The 19,178-nt window shown below is 38.2% G+C and overlaps 1 protein-coding gene across 18 annotated transcripts in view; it reads right to left on the bottom strand.

Moving 5' to 3' along the window:
* SETD5 (SET domain containing 5) overlaps positions 1 to 19,178 on the bottom strand; it is an 81,002-nt gene that overhangs the window by 48,879 nt on the left and 12,945 nt on the right. For 14 of the 18 annotated variants that reach the window (XM_032149596.2, XM_058437206.1, XM_058437214.1 and 11 more), the window contains exons 2-3: positions 5,070 to 5,129; positions 604 to 790 (exon numbers count right to left, since the gene is read on the bottom strand). In XM_032149596.2, the coding sequence (XP_032005487.1) occupies positions 604 to 674 (71 nt within the window). In that variant the 5' untranslated portion in view covers positions 675 to 790; positions 5,070 to 5,129. The other 4 variants (XM_058437207.1, XM_058437211.1, XM_058437210.1 and 1 more) reach the window with 4 other exon arrangements.

The following is a 19,178-nucleotide window of genomic DNA, read 5'->3' as shown; positions in this document are numbered from 1 at the left end:
ATTGGGCCTTTGGACAAACTCTGAATTCCTAAAGCTGCTCTTAGCTGAAAAAAAAGTTTGGTACCACTGATTTTGAAGGTCCTCTTTCTAGGCAATGAATATTATGAAAAAACAGATGACGCTGCTCTCCATGTTTTCTACCCCAGATGTCAGAAGGTCTAGGCAACCTGCCCATATAGTTTCGGCCCCTTTACTCTAGAACAATGGGAAGTACATAGGAAGAGGACTTCAAGGAAAATCAGTTGGAAAGAACACCTTCTTATCTCCCTCCATCAGAATCATTAACTCTACAGAAGCAGGTAGTAACACCTACTTTATTCCAATTTTCTCCACCCATTAAAACAGAAGAAAATGAATTCCTACTTTGCAACTTTGGTTCTATTAATTATTTGCCCAGAAATACCCCTCTGAAAACTTTTCCTTCCCCTTCTAATTCCTTTTTTCCACCAGCTTCAATGGGGGTAAAGGGAAAGGTCTAATGTTAATTACAGTGGGATAGGATCTAGTTAAGAAAATACTACATATTATCTTATTAGCTATCCATAAGAAAGTTGTCTCCACACAGACTGGTAATGTACCTACTACCTAGAAAGTAGCACTTACTCTGATCCAGCAGCCATATCTGAGTAGGATGTATCTGGTGTGGTGACTCCCAGAGGGATTGCAATGCTCATGACGTCCAACACAGCAGAGATTGTAAATCACGGGGTCCAATTAATGGAGACTGACCACTCTGAGAGTGGGGGTGAGCTGCAGAGCCTCATCCAACATGTTATGGACATGAGGAATCCTGCAACAGAAATGGAAAATATCTAGTAAAATAAATAGCTAGTTATCAGATAGTTCTTCATCTTAAATGCTACTGAATATTTTTCTGCATTCTTGAACAAGGCTTTTAAGGGGTAATTACAAAATAAATACAGCCACAGTGTCCCATGTTTACTATGCATTTCATTAATGCTTCACAAAGTAGGGGGCAAAAAGTTATGCTTACTTTTTTCTTTTCAGTTGAAGGGAAAGGAAGAGTCTGCCTATCTCACTAACCAACACATTCTTCTCATTCTAAAACTGCCCAAACAAAATTTTCTGGCAGCCTAGGATGTAGCAAACAAGTTTTAAGATAAAGGATGGTTATTAAAAATATCCTAGTTTACCTAAACTCTTTAAAAATTCAAGATCTTAATTTTTTTCCTAGGCCACAAATAAATGCAGTTTCACAAGCAGTCAATAATGTTATTTCTTCCAAATTAAAAGAGATCAATTTGTTGCTTATACTTGATTGGAAACAGCTGTTTCTTACTGCCTTCTTTTGTCATTGAACGCTCTCTTCCTTCTTTTAAATCATCTTAACTATAATTTAGGGAGAAGATGCAATCATCTTAGCAACTTTATTTGTGGGGTAATAATACGCTGCTAAATATCAGGAGGAGGCTATGCATGCGTGGGTGCAGAGGGTGCATGGGAAATCTCTGTATCTCCTGATGAATTTTCCTGTGAACCTAAAACTGCTCTAAAAAAGTTGACTGTTTTTTAAAAACAACGAAAAAACCCCCGAAATCACGAAGAGTACAGTTTCATGATAAAGACTAAATAACTGTGTATGAAAAAGAGGTGAGGATAGCTTGACATGGTGACCATAAACCAGTGAAAGCTGGGAACAGAAAGACTCAGAAATTACTGAAGTATAAAATATGCAAAAATAGATTAAGAGATTTGGAGGTATGGTGCAGAGGGAAACAAGTGTTCTTTGTGTGACTTTACATAGTAGTTTTACAGTAGTGTAAAAAAACATTAAAAGGATGAAACAAAAAGCATTTGGGGGGGAATAAAGTCAATGTGAATGTCGAAGACCCATGTTAACAAGGACTTTTGCAAAAAAGACTACAAAGAAAGTCATGACTGATACACTGATTCATAATAAGACATTAGAACAATTATTAATACTAAAAAAACTAAAGGAATGAAAAGTACATGATACTGACTGAGTCAACCCAGGAGGTTAATGTAAATTTTATTTTATTTTTTGAGACAGTTTCACTTTTGTTGCCCAGACTGAAGTGTAATGGCGCAATCTTGGCTCACTACAACCTCTGCCTCCTGGCTTTAAGAGATTCTCCTGCCTCAGCTTCCCAAGTAGCTGGGACTACAGATGCCTGCCACCATGTCTGGCTAATTTTTGTACTTTTAGTAGAGACGAAGTTCCACTATGTTGGCCAGGCGGTCTTGAACTCCTGACCTCGGGTGATCCACTCACACCTCAGCCTCTCAAAGTGCTAGGACTATAGGCGTGAGCCACCGTGCCTGGCCGGTTAATGCAAATTGTAAATGGTAGATGGTCTGAGATGCTCCAATCTTACTTTGATATTAATGCAAATAAAAAAAATTGTGGGCTGGGTGTAGTGGTTCACAACTGTAATACCAACACTTTAGGAGGCCAAGGTGGGAGGATCACTTGAGCCCAGGAATTTAAGACCAGCTGAGGCAACATAGTGAAACCCCATCTCTACAAAAATAGTAAAAAAATATCAGCTAGCCATGGTGATGTGTGCCTGTGGTCCCAGCTACTTGGCAGCTGAGGTGGGAGGATCACCTGAGCACAGGAGGTAGAGGCTGAGGTGAGCCATAATCATGCACTGCACTCCAGCCTAGATGATGAAGTGAGACCTATGGGTATGACAATACGCCTGTTCCTATGCCCAACCGGAGGTGACATATAGCTGGGCTGGGAAATGACTGGGCCAGATGAAGTGGCTCATTCCTGTCATCCCAGCACTTTGGGAGGCCGAGGCAGGTGGACTGCTTGAGCTTGGGAGTTTGAGACCAGCCTGGGAAACAGGGCAAGATCCTGTCTCTACTAAAAATACAAAATTTACCTGGTGTGGGCCGGGCACGGTGGCTCACACCTATAATTCCAGCATTTTGGGAGGCCAAGGTGGGTGGATCACTTGAGGTCAGGAATTCGAGACCAGCCTGGCCAATGTGGTGAAACCCCTTCTCTACTAAAAACACAAAAATTAGCTGTAGTGGCACACGCTGGTAATCCCAGCTACTCAGGAGGCTGAGGCAGGAGAATCTCTTGAACCCAGGAGGTGGAGGTTGCAGTGAGCCGAGATCACGCCACTGCACTCCAGCTTGGGCGACAGTGAGACTCCATCTCAAAAAAAAAAAAAAAAAATCTGGTGCGGTGGCATGCACCTGTAGTCCTAGATAACTCAAGAGGCTGAGGTGGGAGGATTGCTTGAGCCTGGGAGGTGGCGGTTGCAGTGACCTGAGATCATGCCACTGCACTCAGCCTGGGCAACAAAGTGAGTCCCTGTCGCCAAAAAAAAAAAAAAAAAAAAAAAAAAAAAGAAAAAAAAGGACTGATGAAATTTTTTGCCTTTAGGCCAGTCTTACACATGTATGTTTCCTTTCCCTAACAGTATATCCAAACAGAGACCTTGGCAGTACATCTTCTAAGCCTTTGGGAAATTGAAGTAAAATCTGTAAATGATAAAACAAGAACACTCATCAAGTAAACCCAAAAGACACAGTTAATACTGGGGGCTGTTGGTTACAACTCTTTCTATTAGTATTACTGTATAACTCAGATGAAAAGAAAAGCCCCAAAGCTGTCTGACCAGATAATCATATGAAAGTCTGATTATCACCATACCTCCCCGATCAGCAAAGGGAATCTGAATTGTATTATATTTTTCAGTAGAAGACTTAAACCAAAAACCATACTCGATATCATTAAAAACCCTTTGTTGTAGCCATTAGTATTGTACACCCATTTAAAAAATGCATGGTTTCATGGTGAAACCCTATCTCTACTAAAAATACAAAAATTAGCTTGGCATGTTGGCATATGCCTGTGATCCCAGCTACTTGGGAGGCTGAGGCACGAGAATCGTTTGAACCTGGGAAGCAGAGATTGCAGTGAGCTGAGACAGGGCCACTGTACTCCAGCCTGAGCAAAAGTGAAACTCTGTCTCCAAAAAAAAAAAAAAAAAAAGTACAGTTTCTAGATAAAAGACAAGTTATAAACCCAAGATGATAGTTGATATTTTTCCTAGAGCAATTTTTAAAAGATATACTAAAAGGAAAAGATGGAAAAGTTACTTCAGATAACATCTTAATGAGTGAATAAATGACTGTTACGTTCACTAATGAAACGCCAACCCAGCTATTTTGGATAGTTGATAAAATAATTTTAAGAAACATTAAGTCAGCTGGGTGCGGTGGCTCACGCCTGTAATCCCAACACTTTGGGAGGCTGAGGTGGGCGGATCACCTGAGGTCAGGAGTTTAAGACCAGCCTGGCTAACACGGTGAAACCCTGTCTCTACTAAAAATACAAAAAAATTAGCCGGGCACGATGGCGGGCGCCTGTAATCCCAGCTACTTGGGAGGCTGAGGCAAGAGAATCGCTTGAACCCGGGAGCCGGAGGTTGCAGTGAGTCGAGACCGTGCCATTGCACTTCAACAAGTGCAAGTGCAATTCCTAACAAGAATGAAACTCTGTCTCAAAAAAGAAAAAAGAAAAGAAAAGAAAAGAAACATTAAGTTGGTAACTATAAATTTCTATTTCATAAAAATTATTCCATTTTCCTTGTGTCTAGTTTAACATGACTGTTTCATTCTTCTGATGAAAGCAACCATAATAGGTTAGCTTGACCATCTCATTCTAACTAATGCTTTAATAATGATGAGGCTTCTTAATTCGAATTCTGTTAATAATCCCAAATTTCTCAAATATTACCCTAAGAATAGTTCCCTCCCTAAGTAACTCTGTAAAATGTAGCTATTAAAATGTTAACTGAGGAACATTTAACAGATCATCTAAATGCAGTATTTTCTTATTATAATTTGTTTGTTTTTTCCTACCAGAATATAAACTCTATGAGGACAGGGATTTTTATCCACTGCTGTAGTTCCAATGGCCAAAACAATAACTGACACATAGAGAAGTTCAAGAAATATCTGCTAAGTAAATTATAATCACAATTTACTACAACATGATTCCAGCAGTCATTAAAATGCAAAAAATAAAACAGAAATTAAAAGGATTCACTTGGGTCAGTCACCTTTATATAGACTTCTGAATATGAAGTCCCCCCAAATGATCTGCTAGCAGTTCTGAAGACCTAGAAAAAGTTGAGACACAATTAGTATAGAAAGAAATAACACTGATGAACACACAGAATGGAATTCTACAGCTATATTATGTTTCTGTATACTGTCTTGTTTATCATCCTACATCTATACTATCTTGTTTACCACCCTACGTCCATCCAGCACTGAATTTTTTGCCCTTTTTTATTTTTCCATAAAGCCAGAAATGAGGGTAAGGAAGGAAATTATTTGACTTAAATGGTAAATACTTATATCACTGGCTAATTGTTCCCCTTCCTTCAAATTAGAATTCTCTCATTTTCCAAGGGATCCCTTCTTTTTCTCTCTCCTAAAAGGTGCTTCCCTTCTTCACTGAACACTTCTCAAATTCAGAGATCTTTCTTTAACCCAATGTCTGACAACTGTCCAGCCAGACAAGGGCCCATCATCACGCATTAAATTACAAGTCCATATTTATTACTCCTTTCTTTCCCTTCATTCCACACCATCTAGTTTCTTGTCCTACTATAAAAAAGAGTGATAAAAAGGAGTCAGTTCTATTTGTGGTCAAATGGAAACATGCTTAAAAAATGGGGCTTAAATTAATTTTCTACCTTCCAAAAAGGAAGGGAAAATAGGTGATCCAGGACTTTGGGGGGAAAATGATCAGTATCCTTTAAGCCTCTCGTGTTTTTTTCCTAAAAGTCAAATTTAATGCTAGCCAGAGTTATTAACACCTTAAAGATTAACATATCATAAACATGAAAAGAGCTGTTCATAGGATTCCAGTTACCAAGCATTAGAACACACGCATTTCATTTATGTTGATGTTTTATGATTTCTAATTTAAAAAAACTAGAAAATAAACTATTTTTTTAGAAATAATTTAAAATAGTACACCCAGAATTAGAGAAATAAAAAGTATCAAAGTAACAGTAAAAGGAAGGAAGAAATAAAGTAAATCAAGGAAGAAGCAATAGCAAATAAGAAAGAAAAAAAGGAAAGGAGGAAAAGAGAGAAATAGATGTGAGTGTACAGTAGGGGGTAAATGAATGCATCACAGTTTCAATTTATTATTAATTTAACTATTTCCAGAACAATCCATCAGAATCCACAGGAACACTAGTAAGTTCTTGGATTCAGAAACAGACATAGCCTATATCTTCCAGTAGTACCGAGTACTCTCTTTAGGAGGTGCCATTTACATACAGTTTCTAGGGAAACGGATGTTAAATAGAACATGCCAGAAATGTTTCTTAATTACCCCATCTTTTTAATTGGGTTCAGAAATGGCCAACAGTCTCTGTATCATCATTCTGACAGTCTCTTCTCTATATGACTTGCTGAAAGCACAAGACCTGTATGATCTCCCTGCTCACTCACAGAGAAGACAAACAAAAAGTGTTTTATGAACAATTCCAACAGAGATTTCAGAAGAAGAAATTGCATCAGACAGGTGAGGCGGAAGCAGCTGGCAGACAAGAGTCCAATAAACAACCAATCCAATGAAAGAAATTCAGAACAAGTCTGCTTCAGTAATCCTGTGAAGAGGACTGGCAGGAAGAGGAGTGCCGCTTCAGAAAGAGAACAGGCCTCATATGCTTCAGACAGTCTTTGTACTGAGGCTGTGGACCTTGGCCATTCTCCCAGAAATGATGCAATCCTGATGAACAAGATCTGCTGCCAGAGAAACAATTGTTAACAGCCTATGCAGACAGCAACTCAGCCAAGGAGCAATCTCTGATCAACTCTCTCCATAAACCAACAGAATGCCAAATCTCTCTTCCTCAATTTCAGTGTCTGACAAAACATAAGTGAACACAGTATATATTAAAATACACAAGAACAAGCCATTTTCTCAAAGAGTCCTTTTTCTTTTAATTTCTTAGGCTGTACAATATCCATTATTAAATTTCAGATAAAATACTGAACATTTTTTACTTTTATAAATACAATTATCCAAGCACATCAACAGTAATAACACAAATATGAAAATTTATACTTATTTTCCTCATTCTCATAAGAAAATCTTTTTGGGAGGTAGTGGCTTCCCTAAGCATAAAAATTGCTCTGAAATCTATCATCCAGCTATAACATTTCAAGTAAAGACAAATATACACACACTCTAATTCAGGACAGAAAGTATATTTCTTTTTTTTTTTAGTAGAGACGGGGTTTCACCGTGTTAACCAGGATGGTCTCGATCTCCTGACCTCGTGATCCGCCCGCCTCGGCCTCCCAAAGTGCTGGGATTACAGGCGTGAGCCACCGCGCCCGACCAGAAAGTATATTTCATAGATATTTTTGAAATTAGATAAAAGTCAGTGTTAAATATTGGCATCTATTAGAGAAAAGAGAAAATCTAATCTTGCTTAGGCTGACATAAAAGGTAGACTGAGCAGTATCATCTCCCAATAGTACTTATAACAACCACTTTTTTGCAGGGCAACAGTATTACTTCAGATCTTACTAAAGGATCAGATTATTTTCATCTTATTAGCCATGATTTACTAATTTAGAATCTAACTTAAAAATATCCTCAATTTAATAATCTTCATCTCCTAGGCCTGGTTTCTTTTTCAGAAGTTTTGGTATCAGGTTTTTCACACAGTATTATAAAATTATAAAAAGTTGTCATGACTAACCAAATTTCTTCCTTTTGAAAGTAATAACCCTTAAACTGGATTCATCAAAAACACAAATATCTAAGATATATCCTGAAATAAATCTATTCAGCCTAATCTACTACTTCTACATACTACTAAATAACAAAAATGAACAGATATACAGAATAGCTCTGAAGCACTAAAAAAATCTTTAATAGGTCAATAAATGAATACATTTAACTCAGGAAGAGAAAACACTTTTTGGGACTATTTCAAAAGGGTTACAGTAGCTAATAATTTTTTAAAAATCCAATTTCTGAACTTGATTATTCAAAATTTTGTTATTGCATATAGGCTGAATTTCTTCTTAAATACATCTATAGTTCTTTGATTTATCTTTTGAATGACTTTACAAAATAGTAAAAAGGGGAAATGGGGAAACAATATTGGGTTTTCTGGTATGATGATTTTTACTCTCTACTTAATTTTTAAATCACAGAACAGTCCAGAATACAATAAATATATGATGGCATTTTATCTACATGACCAACTTGTATGAGAATGAATGTGGCAGCTGCATTATATACTTATCTTCATCTCCATCTCAAAGTCAAATATCTCAAGTAAAATCACTGTAGCTGTACCATGACAAACAGCCTTTTACCTTAGGAGAAGAAAAGTACGCTAGGAAAAAGCACTATTAGAGGCCAGGTGTGGTGGCTTGCACCTGTAATCCTAGCACTTTGGGAGGCCGAGGCAGGAGGATTGCTTGAGCCCAGGAGTTCAAGACTAGCCTGGGCAACACAGTGAGACACATCTCCCAAAAAAATAAAAAAAGAAAAGGCACTATATTAGGAGTGAGGAGACTTGAGTTCTAGCCTACAACATAATTAGTGACTTCAGAAAAATCACTTTACATAGATGAACCCTAAATTCCTCAAAGTAAAATCTTCATTGTGTGTCTTCCTGCTCCAAATTTCTATGAATCCTGGCACTGCTGCCAACTAGCTTAGGCAATTCATAGAATGTCTCAAAGTCTCAGTTTTCTCATCTGTACAATAACAATAAAAAAAAAATACCTGTTGTGCTGACTCATAAGAGCACATGGACTAGCATTTGTAGCAAGTAAGAGCTTAAATAACTTTCTGGTCCCTTTAAGTATAAGTGAAGAAAGAGGAGCTGCTGCTAATAACCTGAATATGGCTAAACACTGTTTTTATCCTTCTCCAAAAGCATGTATTTCAAGTTTGCTACAGCAGATAATGTGGAAAGAAAAAATGTGAGAAACAAGAAAAAAAAATGAGAGAGAAGTGTTAAGCATCAGAAGAAACAAATATGAGTTACTGGAAAACAAAGAGATGAACTCTAAAAGAGCACTCAGAGATACAGTGAAAAGTTCATGTATTTGGAACAGTATAAATTAGGCTTATAATCTGAAGCAAGTTAATGCAAGCAAAGAATTTTAGGGGTTCGGGACCGAAGGGAAAGAAGAAAAGAGAGAAACACTGATTGGGGTAAGCACTGAGAGACAGGAAACATCATGATTTAGTAATTTAAAGCAAAAATAAAAATTTCCTTTTCTCCCATCTCTTCTACAATATCAGTTTATTCCTTGATTCCTTTGCCTAAATTTATACTCCCTCTAGGAGCTACTGAGCTCGGCACAATAAACTGATGTCTATAAGAAATCTAAGTTTACTAGAATAAAAGGCCATTAAAAGACAACTTAAAAAAATCCTACTTTAGTCTATATTAAGAATTTCCTTCTCCATAAAAAACTTCACAATTAGTGAGTATTATAGAGACCAAGTCATACTTAGTAGTACGTGGAGCAGAAGAGGGGAGTGGCAGTAGGATAAAACTACATACCATAAATAACAGAATTATTATTATGATCTAAATATTGTGATCATAAATTATTTTAACACTGAAGAAAAATATTTTATTTACAACCCATTTAACAATGATAAAAAGGTATTTACTGCTCAACTAACCAACAATACACAGACTCTTTATAACCTTAAGAAGAATCAGGAAGATTTTAGACTTCTAAGTGCCAAATAAAGATGATGCCCTCAGATAATTCAGACTGACTAAACCTCTTTAAAGAGTTATACTCTCAACACTTTCTGAAGGTTCTGTCCTACTGTGTTCTGAGGCTCAGAACATGTGTTAGAGACCAATGTACCAAACTAGCGTAGGAAAATAACTTCTCATATCTCTACACGTGCCTCCTCTCTGTGAATTCAGATCTTCTTCATTTTCGAACCCCAAAATGGGAGCCACTTTTACTTACTATAGATGAAGTGGGTTGCACACATTTATGAGCCATTAATATCTGTATTTTTACTTTCATTAGTTTAGGCAAAATTTCTCCAACCGATGAAGAAACAAAAATAAAGAAACAAAGCTACAAAAAGATTAACTTGTATGAAGTCTACTACACACCTACAGTAGTAAAGTTCAGAGGAAAGAAAATTAAGATTTTAACTGTTTATTATAGTAATTACTTACCTTAGATAGCAACATCTGAGTTATAACTAATTGTTTTTATTTTTATTTTTGAGACACGGTCTGTTACTCAGGTTGGAGTGCTTTGGTGCAACCACAGCTCACTGCAGCCTCAACCTCCTGGGCTCAAGCGATCCTCTCACCTTAGCCTCCCAAGTAGCTGGGACCACAGACACGTACTGCCATGCCCAGCCTTGTTTTTATTAAGTACCAGTTGGTGCTATGTTAGACAATTAGGTCCAGATAAAATTCCTGGCTGTCTTGGGATTTATATTATGTAGATTTGCTACTTTTTTCATTCATTCATTCAACAAACATGATGTAACTACTATTAATATATATATATAAACTATGTTAAGTGCTATTTTAAGAGATTTATTTTATCCAAAGTAGAAAAGGGTAGGCAACTTGCAAACTGTTCAGGTTTGCCTATGTGCCAAGTATTGCATTATACAACCATGAAGGGGGAGAAAAATCCTGTAAGTGGGCCGGGCGCGGTGGCTCATGCCTGCAATCCCAGCACTTTGGGAGGCTAAGGCGGGTGGATCACCTGAGGTCAGGAGTTCGAGACCAGCCTGGCCAAGATGGTGAAACCCCGTCTCTACTAAAAATACAAAAATCAGGCCAGGCGCGGTGGCTCACGCTTGTAATCCCAGCACTTTGGGAGGCCGAGGCGGGCGGATCACGAGGTCAGGAGATCGAGACCACGATGAAACCCCGTCTCTACTAAAAATACAAAAAATTAGCCGGGCGTGGTGGCGGGCGCCTGTAGTCCCAGCTACTCGGAGAGGCTGAGGCAGGAGAATGGTGTGAACCCAGGAGGTGGAGCTTGCAGTGAGCCGAGATTGCGCCACTGCACTCCAGCCTGGGCGACAGAGCGAGACTCCGTCTCAAAAAAACAAACAAACAAACAAAAAACAAACAAAAAAACAAAACAAAACAAAAACAAAAATCAGCCAGGCATAGTGATGGACACCTGTAATCCCAGCTACTTGGGGGGCTGAGGCAGGAGAATCGCTTGAACCCAGAAGGTGGAGGTTGCAGTGCACCAAGATTATGCCACTGCGCTCCAGAAACCCTAAAATGAAAGTTATCTGCAAATTCCCAATGTTTATGTATGTGATTCACATTTTTTTTTTTTTTTTTTTTTTGAGACGGAGTTTCACTCTTTGTTGCTCAGGCTGGAGTGCAATGGCATGATCTCGGCTCACTGCAACCTCCACCTCCCGGGTTCAAGCAATTCTCTTGTCTCAGCCTCCTGAGTAGCTGCGATTATAGGTGCCCACCACCACACCCAGCTGATTACTATATTTTTAGTAGAGATGGGGTTTCACCATGTTGGCCAGGGTGGTCTTGAACTCCTGGGCTCAGGTGATCTGCCTGCTTCAGCCTATGTGATTCACTTTTAAGACTACTACCGACTGGATGTCCTGTAAAGTTCTTACACACTAAATATTAGATCTTAGTTGCATTTCTACAAATTTGGGCTGGGAGCTTCAAAATAAACCCTAGCTGAAGCAATATTCAGAACCAAAGTACTTTCTTATAGTTGTCCTTTGACATAACCTTTAATTCTTTTAATAGACCGCACTAAGCTCTAAATTTCTTCTTTCTGTAATGAAAATAACTTATGCTAGCCATCTGTAATCTAGCTGGCATCTGTAGAGGTCTGACTGCAAATGCAAGTAAACTAGAAGATTTGAGTGCTTCGTCTCAAATTATCAAAACTGTTCTAGCAGTTCTGCCTCAGAAGTATAAAATATGATGCTTCATTTTTAATCACCTTTGGAAAGAAACCTAGACACTGTAAGAGACTTATCTTAGAATATGTGGGAAAAAAATAAAGAAGAAAATAATTAAAAAAAAAAAAAGACTTGGCCAGGTACGGTGGCTCACGCCTATAATCCCAGCACTTTGGGAGGCTGAGGCGGGCGGATCACGAGGTCAGGAGATTGAGATCATCCTGGCTAACATGGTGAAACCCCATCTCTACTAAAAATACAAAAAATTAGCCGGGCGTGGTGGTGGGCGCCTGTAGTCCCAGCTACTCGGGAGGCTGAGGCAGGAGAATGGCATGAACCCGGGAGACGGAGCTTGCAGTGAGCCAAGATCATGCCACTGCACTCCAGCCTGGGCGACAGAGCGAGACTCCGTCTCGGGGATAAAAAAGGAAAAAAAAAAAAGACTTATCTATACTGATTTACTAAAAGACAGGAGACAAAATACGGACTTCACTTTCATCATAGGAACAAAATCACTTGGTATACTCCATTATGACACCCACATGGTCCAAATCCATGCCCTGGCCAAATGAGGGAAAAACCCCTCTTTTTTGTTGTGCTGGCACTAGCACCTGACTGAAGAGCTATTCTCCTTTGAAATTTTTGCAGACTTTTAGCAATCCACATCAGTCGCCTCCCTATGATTTCAAGGTAGCATTATATAATAGCAGTGAACTGGTCTCACTACCTCTGGGGTGTGAACCCTCCAATCTACTCTATATTCTTCCATGACGTTATCCCTTCTAGAACATAACTTTGGTTACTATCATTGCATTATTTGAAATCTACAAATAATGGTTTCCTTAATGCTTAGTGGGCTAGTCCAAACTCCTTTGCCTGAATGGAAAAAGAACTTTTTTGTTAATTAGCTACTAACCTGTTTCCTTCTCCTTCAAAACTTTGTTTACACTATTCATGCTTTTTTTTAATCTTAAAAAAAAAAAAACTTTATGGTGAAAAACTTCAAATAAATATAAAACCAGAGAAAACCCAATGGTCCCTACCCAGCTTTAATCAACAATCAATTCATGGCCAATCTTATTTTATCTATAACCTCTCTTCCTTCCAGGATTAGTCTACAGCAAAATCCCAAAAATACCAGTTGTGTCTATGACATCTGGTGGGTGGAAATATCCCTTGTTTATCCTTATAATGGGTATAAGGATACATAAGAGGGGCATGTTTATCACGATAGGTCATGGTGATAAGAAATCAAAGGTCATCATTCTTTAGCAAAAGTTCCGATGAACAAAAAGCTTATGCAGTTCAACAATTGCTAGATTTGCTGAGTAATGCTTAGGTTTTACAATTATACACTTGTGATTATTAAAAAAGTCTTAATCACTGAAACATTTTAAGAAAAAAATCACTGTAAACTATTTTTATGACAGGAGTTTGTTGATAAATTTCTTGCATTCTTGGGAATGCAAATTTCTCCTTAAAGCAGAGCTAGCTGCAAGTATATACATGACCCACAGCTGTGACATAGCATTCCTGTATTTGCTATATGCCAATATACAAAAATGAATGACACAGGAGAAACACCCCAAAACAGGCAGACAGTGAATGTGATATTCCATAAATCTGTGTACTAAAGATAAGGAACTGATTATATCACAAAAGTGATGGCTCACATTTGAGGTTGATGGCCAGCTGTTCTTATTTTTAGTGAGCAATCTCTTAGAGTACTTGGAGTCTTAGAGTGCTGACAGACTTAGGGCAAAAAGGCTCACCCACTCTGAGGCACACCTTCCAATGGAAAAATGACTCAATAATAACACTAAGTGTCACAAACCAAAAATATTTTGGATGCATGTGGAAGATTCCTATTTGAACCACAAAAAAAATTACAAAGAAAGTAGCCAGGCATGGTGGTGCACACCTATAGTCCCAGCTACTCAGGAGGCTGAGGTGGGAGGATGGCTTGAGCTCAGGAGGTGACGCAGTGAGCTGAGACTGCGCCGCTGCAATCCAGCCTGGGCAACAGAACCAGAGCCTGCCTAAAAAAAAAAAAAGTTCAACAGCAATGGGGCTGGGCAGGGTGGCTCACACCTGTATCCTAGCGCTTTGGGAGGCTGACTTAGGAGAATCACTTGAGGCCAGGAGTTTTGAGGCCACCCTGGGCAACACAATAAGACAGCCAGGAATGGTGGTGCATACCTGTAGTCCAAGCTATTTAGGAGGCTGAGGTGGGAAGATCCCGATCCCTTGAGCCTAAGAGTTGAGACTGCAGTGAGCTCTGACTGTGCCACTGCACTCCAGCCTGGGTGACAAGGAGATCCTGTCTCCAAAATTAAAAAATAAAAAAATAAAAATAACAGCAATGGAAGACAATGACCAACTCAAACAAACACTAATATACGTCTAGTAGGTTACTGAGCAAAATAAAATCTTCGAAATGGTAAGCACATTTGTCTTCCTAGAAGCCCATAAGGCCAAATGCCTTTGGATCAGCTAGGTAGTGGCTTGCTATGTGATCCAGGACCTTCAACAGTTCCCGTCATCTAAAGCATTAAAAATATTTAACTTATAGATTACAAAAACTTTCTCTGGAAATCTTAATATGAAAAATGATTTTAAAGCCTTGACACATATGCTCATCTTTGATCCAGTTTCAATAAACATTTCAACTGTATTTGGGCCAAAATGCTCATGTCATTAATTAACTTATAATAAATTAGTCCCAGGAAACTGATAAAATAGTACTTTTTAGTTAGGAATACAACTGGTATAAACTGCTTTAATTCTTATACAAAATATAATTACAACCATATACCATATTTAAACTCTCCCATTTATGTTACTCTCTTTTAATCATCTGTTAGTTTTCCTGTCATATCAGAGTTTGACCCCAAACAAAGCCCAGAATTCTAGCACTAAACAGAGTGAAGCAAAACACAGACTATCTTGGATTTCCACAAATTTGCTATTTTCCTTTTCATTAAAACGTCTATTTATAAACTTATTTTTTCCTCAGTAAAACAGTTCCAAATCCTGAACATTATTGTTTTTGAATACTGTATTTCCTTTTCCAATACTCAGTAACCAATAACAAAAAAATTAAAAAAAAAAATCCATGCTCCAGATTTTTAACAAATCCATTGAAGACCACCATTAATAACTTAAAAGCAGTGGTTCTCAATTTTTTGGAGAAAAACGCTTGTTTTTTCTTCTAAGTTTAAAAATTTTCCATCTGTTGATGAGGAAAATACAGTAAAAAAAATACACTACGGAGAACTAGTACTTCTTCCGCACAATATGCTTCCATTTTATGTCCTTAAGGACCATTACCTATTTAGCCAACACAGGACTAAACAATGTATATCCTGGTATATATATAAATACATGGAATGATACTACTATGGGGGAAAAGGAAAACCAAGATCCCTGCTCTAGAAAGGGTTCCCCTTTCACCTGTTGTGCCAAGCAGCAAACTATCATTAAGTTGCCTTGCAGAAGCAATGACAGCCTCATACTCATCCCTGAATTCTTAAAAACAACACCCCCCGCCCCGAAAAAACACACACGACCAATGGCTCTTCAATGAATTAAGAATTTAAGAATCTACTGAGATTCAAGACTGCTTTTCACATTTTGAATTCCAACTCTTCATACATCTGAATATGAAAGTAAAAAGGAAATCTAGTAGCAATCCATTTGTTCTAGTACCAATATTCAAAAACATCCTAAGCATAACTACCTTGTGACTGTTTTTCTAGAAGATTTCAGACTTACTACTTAGCTATTATTTGAGCACACATACTCATTCCTCAGAAAACTGCAGAGACAAAATTTGACGTAAAACTTGTAGGTCTCGGCCAGGCGCAGCGGCTCACGCCTGTAATTCCAGCACTTTGGGAGGCCAAGGTGGGCAGATCACAAGGTCAAGAGTTCGAAAACATCCTGGCCAAAATGGTGAAACCCCATCTCTACTAAAAATATAAAAATTGGCTGGGCATGGTGGCACGTGCCTGTAGTCCCAGCTACTCGGGAGGCTGAGGTAGGAAAATTGCTTGAACCCGGGAGGCAGAGGTTGCAGTGTGAAGAGATCACGCCATTGCACTCCAGCCTGGGCGACAGAGCCAGACTCCGTCTCAAAAACAAAACAAAACAACACAAAAACAAACAAAAAATGAAACTTCTAGGTCTCTGCTGTATACTCTTTCCTGAACTGCAGCCAGTCTGGGATAAAGGAAGTCCCAAACTGACTGAAAGGCAAGGTATTGATGTTTGGAAGAGGCCAATTAACTTAAATAAATAAAAAAAATACACACACCCACACCCCACCCCCCCACCCGAAGAAGCTAGAATTTACAATCACTCCCATAAGGGATAACATCTGAAAAACATTCATCCTCTTCCTTCATCGGTGTTCCAGATCCAGAAGGCCCATGCAATTCTAGGCAAAGAATCCTAGAGAAAAAAGATCAAAACTACAGATGGGCAGCAATAAAGTCAGGGGGAGAGAGAAGGGCAGATTATATCAGTAGAGGTGGAAGCCTCCTTAAATAAGGTCTGATATTTATAAGATACCTTTTCAGAAATTCAACCGTATCATAAAATGTTACCTATTGCATACTGAACACACTATTACATTAATCCATTTGCTTCCTCAATCTTCTTTTTCAGGAATGCTCTCCAGAATCTGTATAGACTTCTTTATAATATTAAAATTTCTCTCTTAGTATAAACTCATTATGTATCTATGTAGGCTACTCTGTTTTTTCAGTTGATTGGAAATAGCAGGTGATGATCAGGAGAGGAAATGGGCTCAGAGGGCAAGCAGTATCAACAGGGAAAGACTGAAACATCTGATTATGTTCACTAGTCTGCTTTACCAGGATCCATGATAGCCAAGTCTATGAATACTTTTATTTTAAAATTTAAAACTTTCTATTATGGGCTGGGCATGGTGGTTCATGCCTGTAATCCCAAAGCTTTGGGAGGCTGAGGCATGAGAATCTCTTGAGGCCAGGAGTTCAAGGCCAGCTGGGCAACATAGCAAGACCTTGTTTCAAATAACGTATGAAAGTAAAATGGTATAAAGAAGTCCATTTATTCATCATCTAGTATCGACAATGACCAACTAATAAGTTGATTGTTTCATCTATTATCTCCTCTCTATCTAAAGCAAACCCCAGATAACATTTCATTTCATCCATAAATATTTCAGCATGTATCTCCAAAAGATAAAGACTTGTTTAAAAAACAAAATGTGGGCTGGGCATGACGGCTCATGCCTGTAAACCCAGAGCTTTGGGAGGCTGAGGCGTGAGACCACTTGAGGCCAGGAGTTCAATCAAGACCAGCCTGGGCAACATAGTGAGACCCTCACCTGTACAAGATATTTTTTAAAAAATTAGCTGGGTGTGGTACCACATACCTGTAGTCCTAGCTACATTGGAGGCTGAGGTGGGAGGACTGCTTGAGCCCAGTGGTTTAAGGTTACAATGAACAATGATTGTGCCACTGCACTCTTGCCTGAGCGACAGAGTACGTACGACCTTGTCTCTTAAAAAAAAAACAAAAAAAAAAACACCCAAAACTGTGCATTGTAGTTTGCTCCTTATTTTTTTGGTGGTGGGGGAAAAGGGAAGATAACTTTAGTGTACCATTTTGTCCTTTCCTAGAATGCCCATATCTAAAATACTATCTTCTAATAGGAATTCCTTATAGCACTCTACAACCTCACTCCAATCCCAAAGTATTAAAAAGAAAAACAAACAACAAACAACAAAAAAACCAAACCTGAACTAATGAACAATCTGGTGTTATATAACTTACTTTGAGGGCACGTAAAGACAAATGTATCTCAAAATTCTAGAGTTAAACAAACCAAAAAACCACATGTGACTCTGGTCAGCATACACAATACCCTAAAGCCACATCAAATAATACAATTTCAGGATCCAGTGTTTGTAAAGGACCCTGGATCCTGAAAAGGAGACTTGTTTCCTTAAAACTTTCTTTATTAAATTTTTAAATATGATTATATTTATATAGTAAGCACTGGTATACCTGTGAAGTCAGAGGCCTCAAATTTTAACTAGATACCAATTATTCCTTTGTTAACAGTTGGCTCTTTTCATATAACCAATGAAGTATTGAAAATCAGGTGTTATTTACAGCATATGAACATTACTAATTCTAAGTAAAGTTCAGACAGAGTTTAGAGAACTGATCAAATACTCGTAACAATAACCACTTCCAAAATAAAGGAAGCATTTACTGGATGCTTATGTTGCACCAGCCACTGTTCCTTTAACCACTTCTCATGCATTAGCTCATATAATGCTCATATGTTTAAGAGAAAAGTATTATTCCTATTAGGCCAAAGAATTAAACTAATCTTGGCCAAAACCAAAGCAAGAAAACCACAGCTGGAATCCTCACATTCTTAATCACTATTTCTTCACCTTTGGTATATCTTGATTTAGTATTTTTAAAGACTATATTAGTCATTAGAAAGTGATGTATTGCTGAAATATGATAACTTTAAGATACTGTATTTAGGAAGGATAAAACATTTAATATTTAACAGGTACAAGACTTTAAAAGTTTTAATATTTAAAACACATAAAATCAAATAACTTGGATTTTAAATGACGAAGTTAAAAAATATACGACATCCTTTCTAAACAACTTACATTTCAGGTCTAAGGGCAAACCATTCAAGAAATGTTAACTGATGAGCTCTCTACACTTCAAGTAGCACCAGTGTCCCAAGTGTACCTGAAATTCCCAGAGACAAACATGGTCTGGCATTTGAAGAGAGAGAATTTTGGCCAGGTGCGGTGGCTCACCTGAAGTTAGAAGTTCAAGACCAGCCTGACCAACAAGGTGAAACCCTGTCTCTACTAAAAATATAAAAATTAGCTGGGCGTGGTGGCAGGCACCTGTAGTCCCAGCTACTTGGGAGGCTGAGACAGCAGAATTGCTTCAACCTGGGATGCCTAGGTTGCAGTGAGCTGAGATCACGCCACTGCACTCAGCCTGCGAAACAGAGCGAGACTCCATCTCAAAAAAGAGAGAGAATTTTTACTGGAGAAAGAAAGTCTCTTATCTCAAACTGCTTATATTAAGCCAAGAAATTCTGGTTCCAAAAAAAAAAAAAAAAAAAGAAGAACAGAAATTTCCACATTCCTCTTCTACAGTGTAAAAATATTAGTTACTGAAAAATCTA

Source organism: Hylobates moloch, unplaced genomic scaffold (genome assembly GCF_009828535.3).
Source record: "Hylobates moloch isolate HMO894 unplaced genomic scaffold, HMol_V3 SCAFFOLD_4, whole genome shotgun sequence".
Taxonomy (NCBI): Eukaryota; Metazoa; Chordata; class Mammalia; order Primates; family Hylobatidae; genus Hylobates; species Hylobates moloch.
The sequence above is the reverse complement of the archived record's forward strand: the minus strand, read 5'-3'. Positions and strand labels throughout refer to the sequence as shown.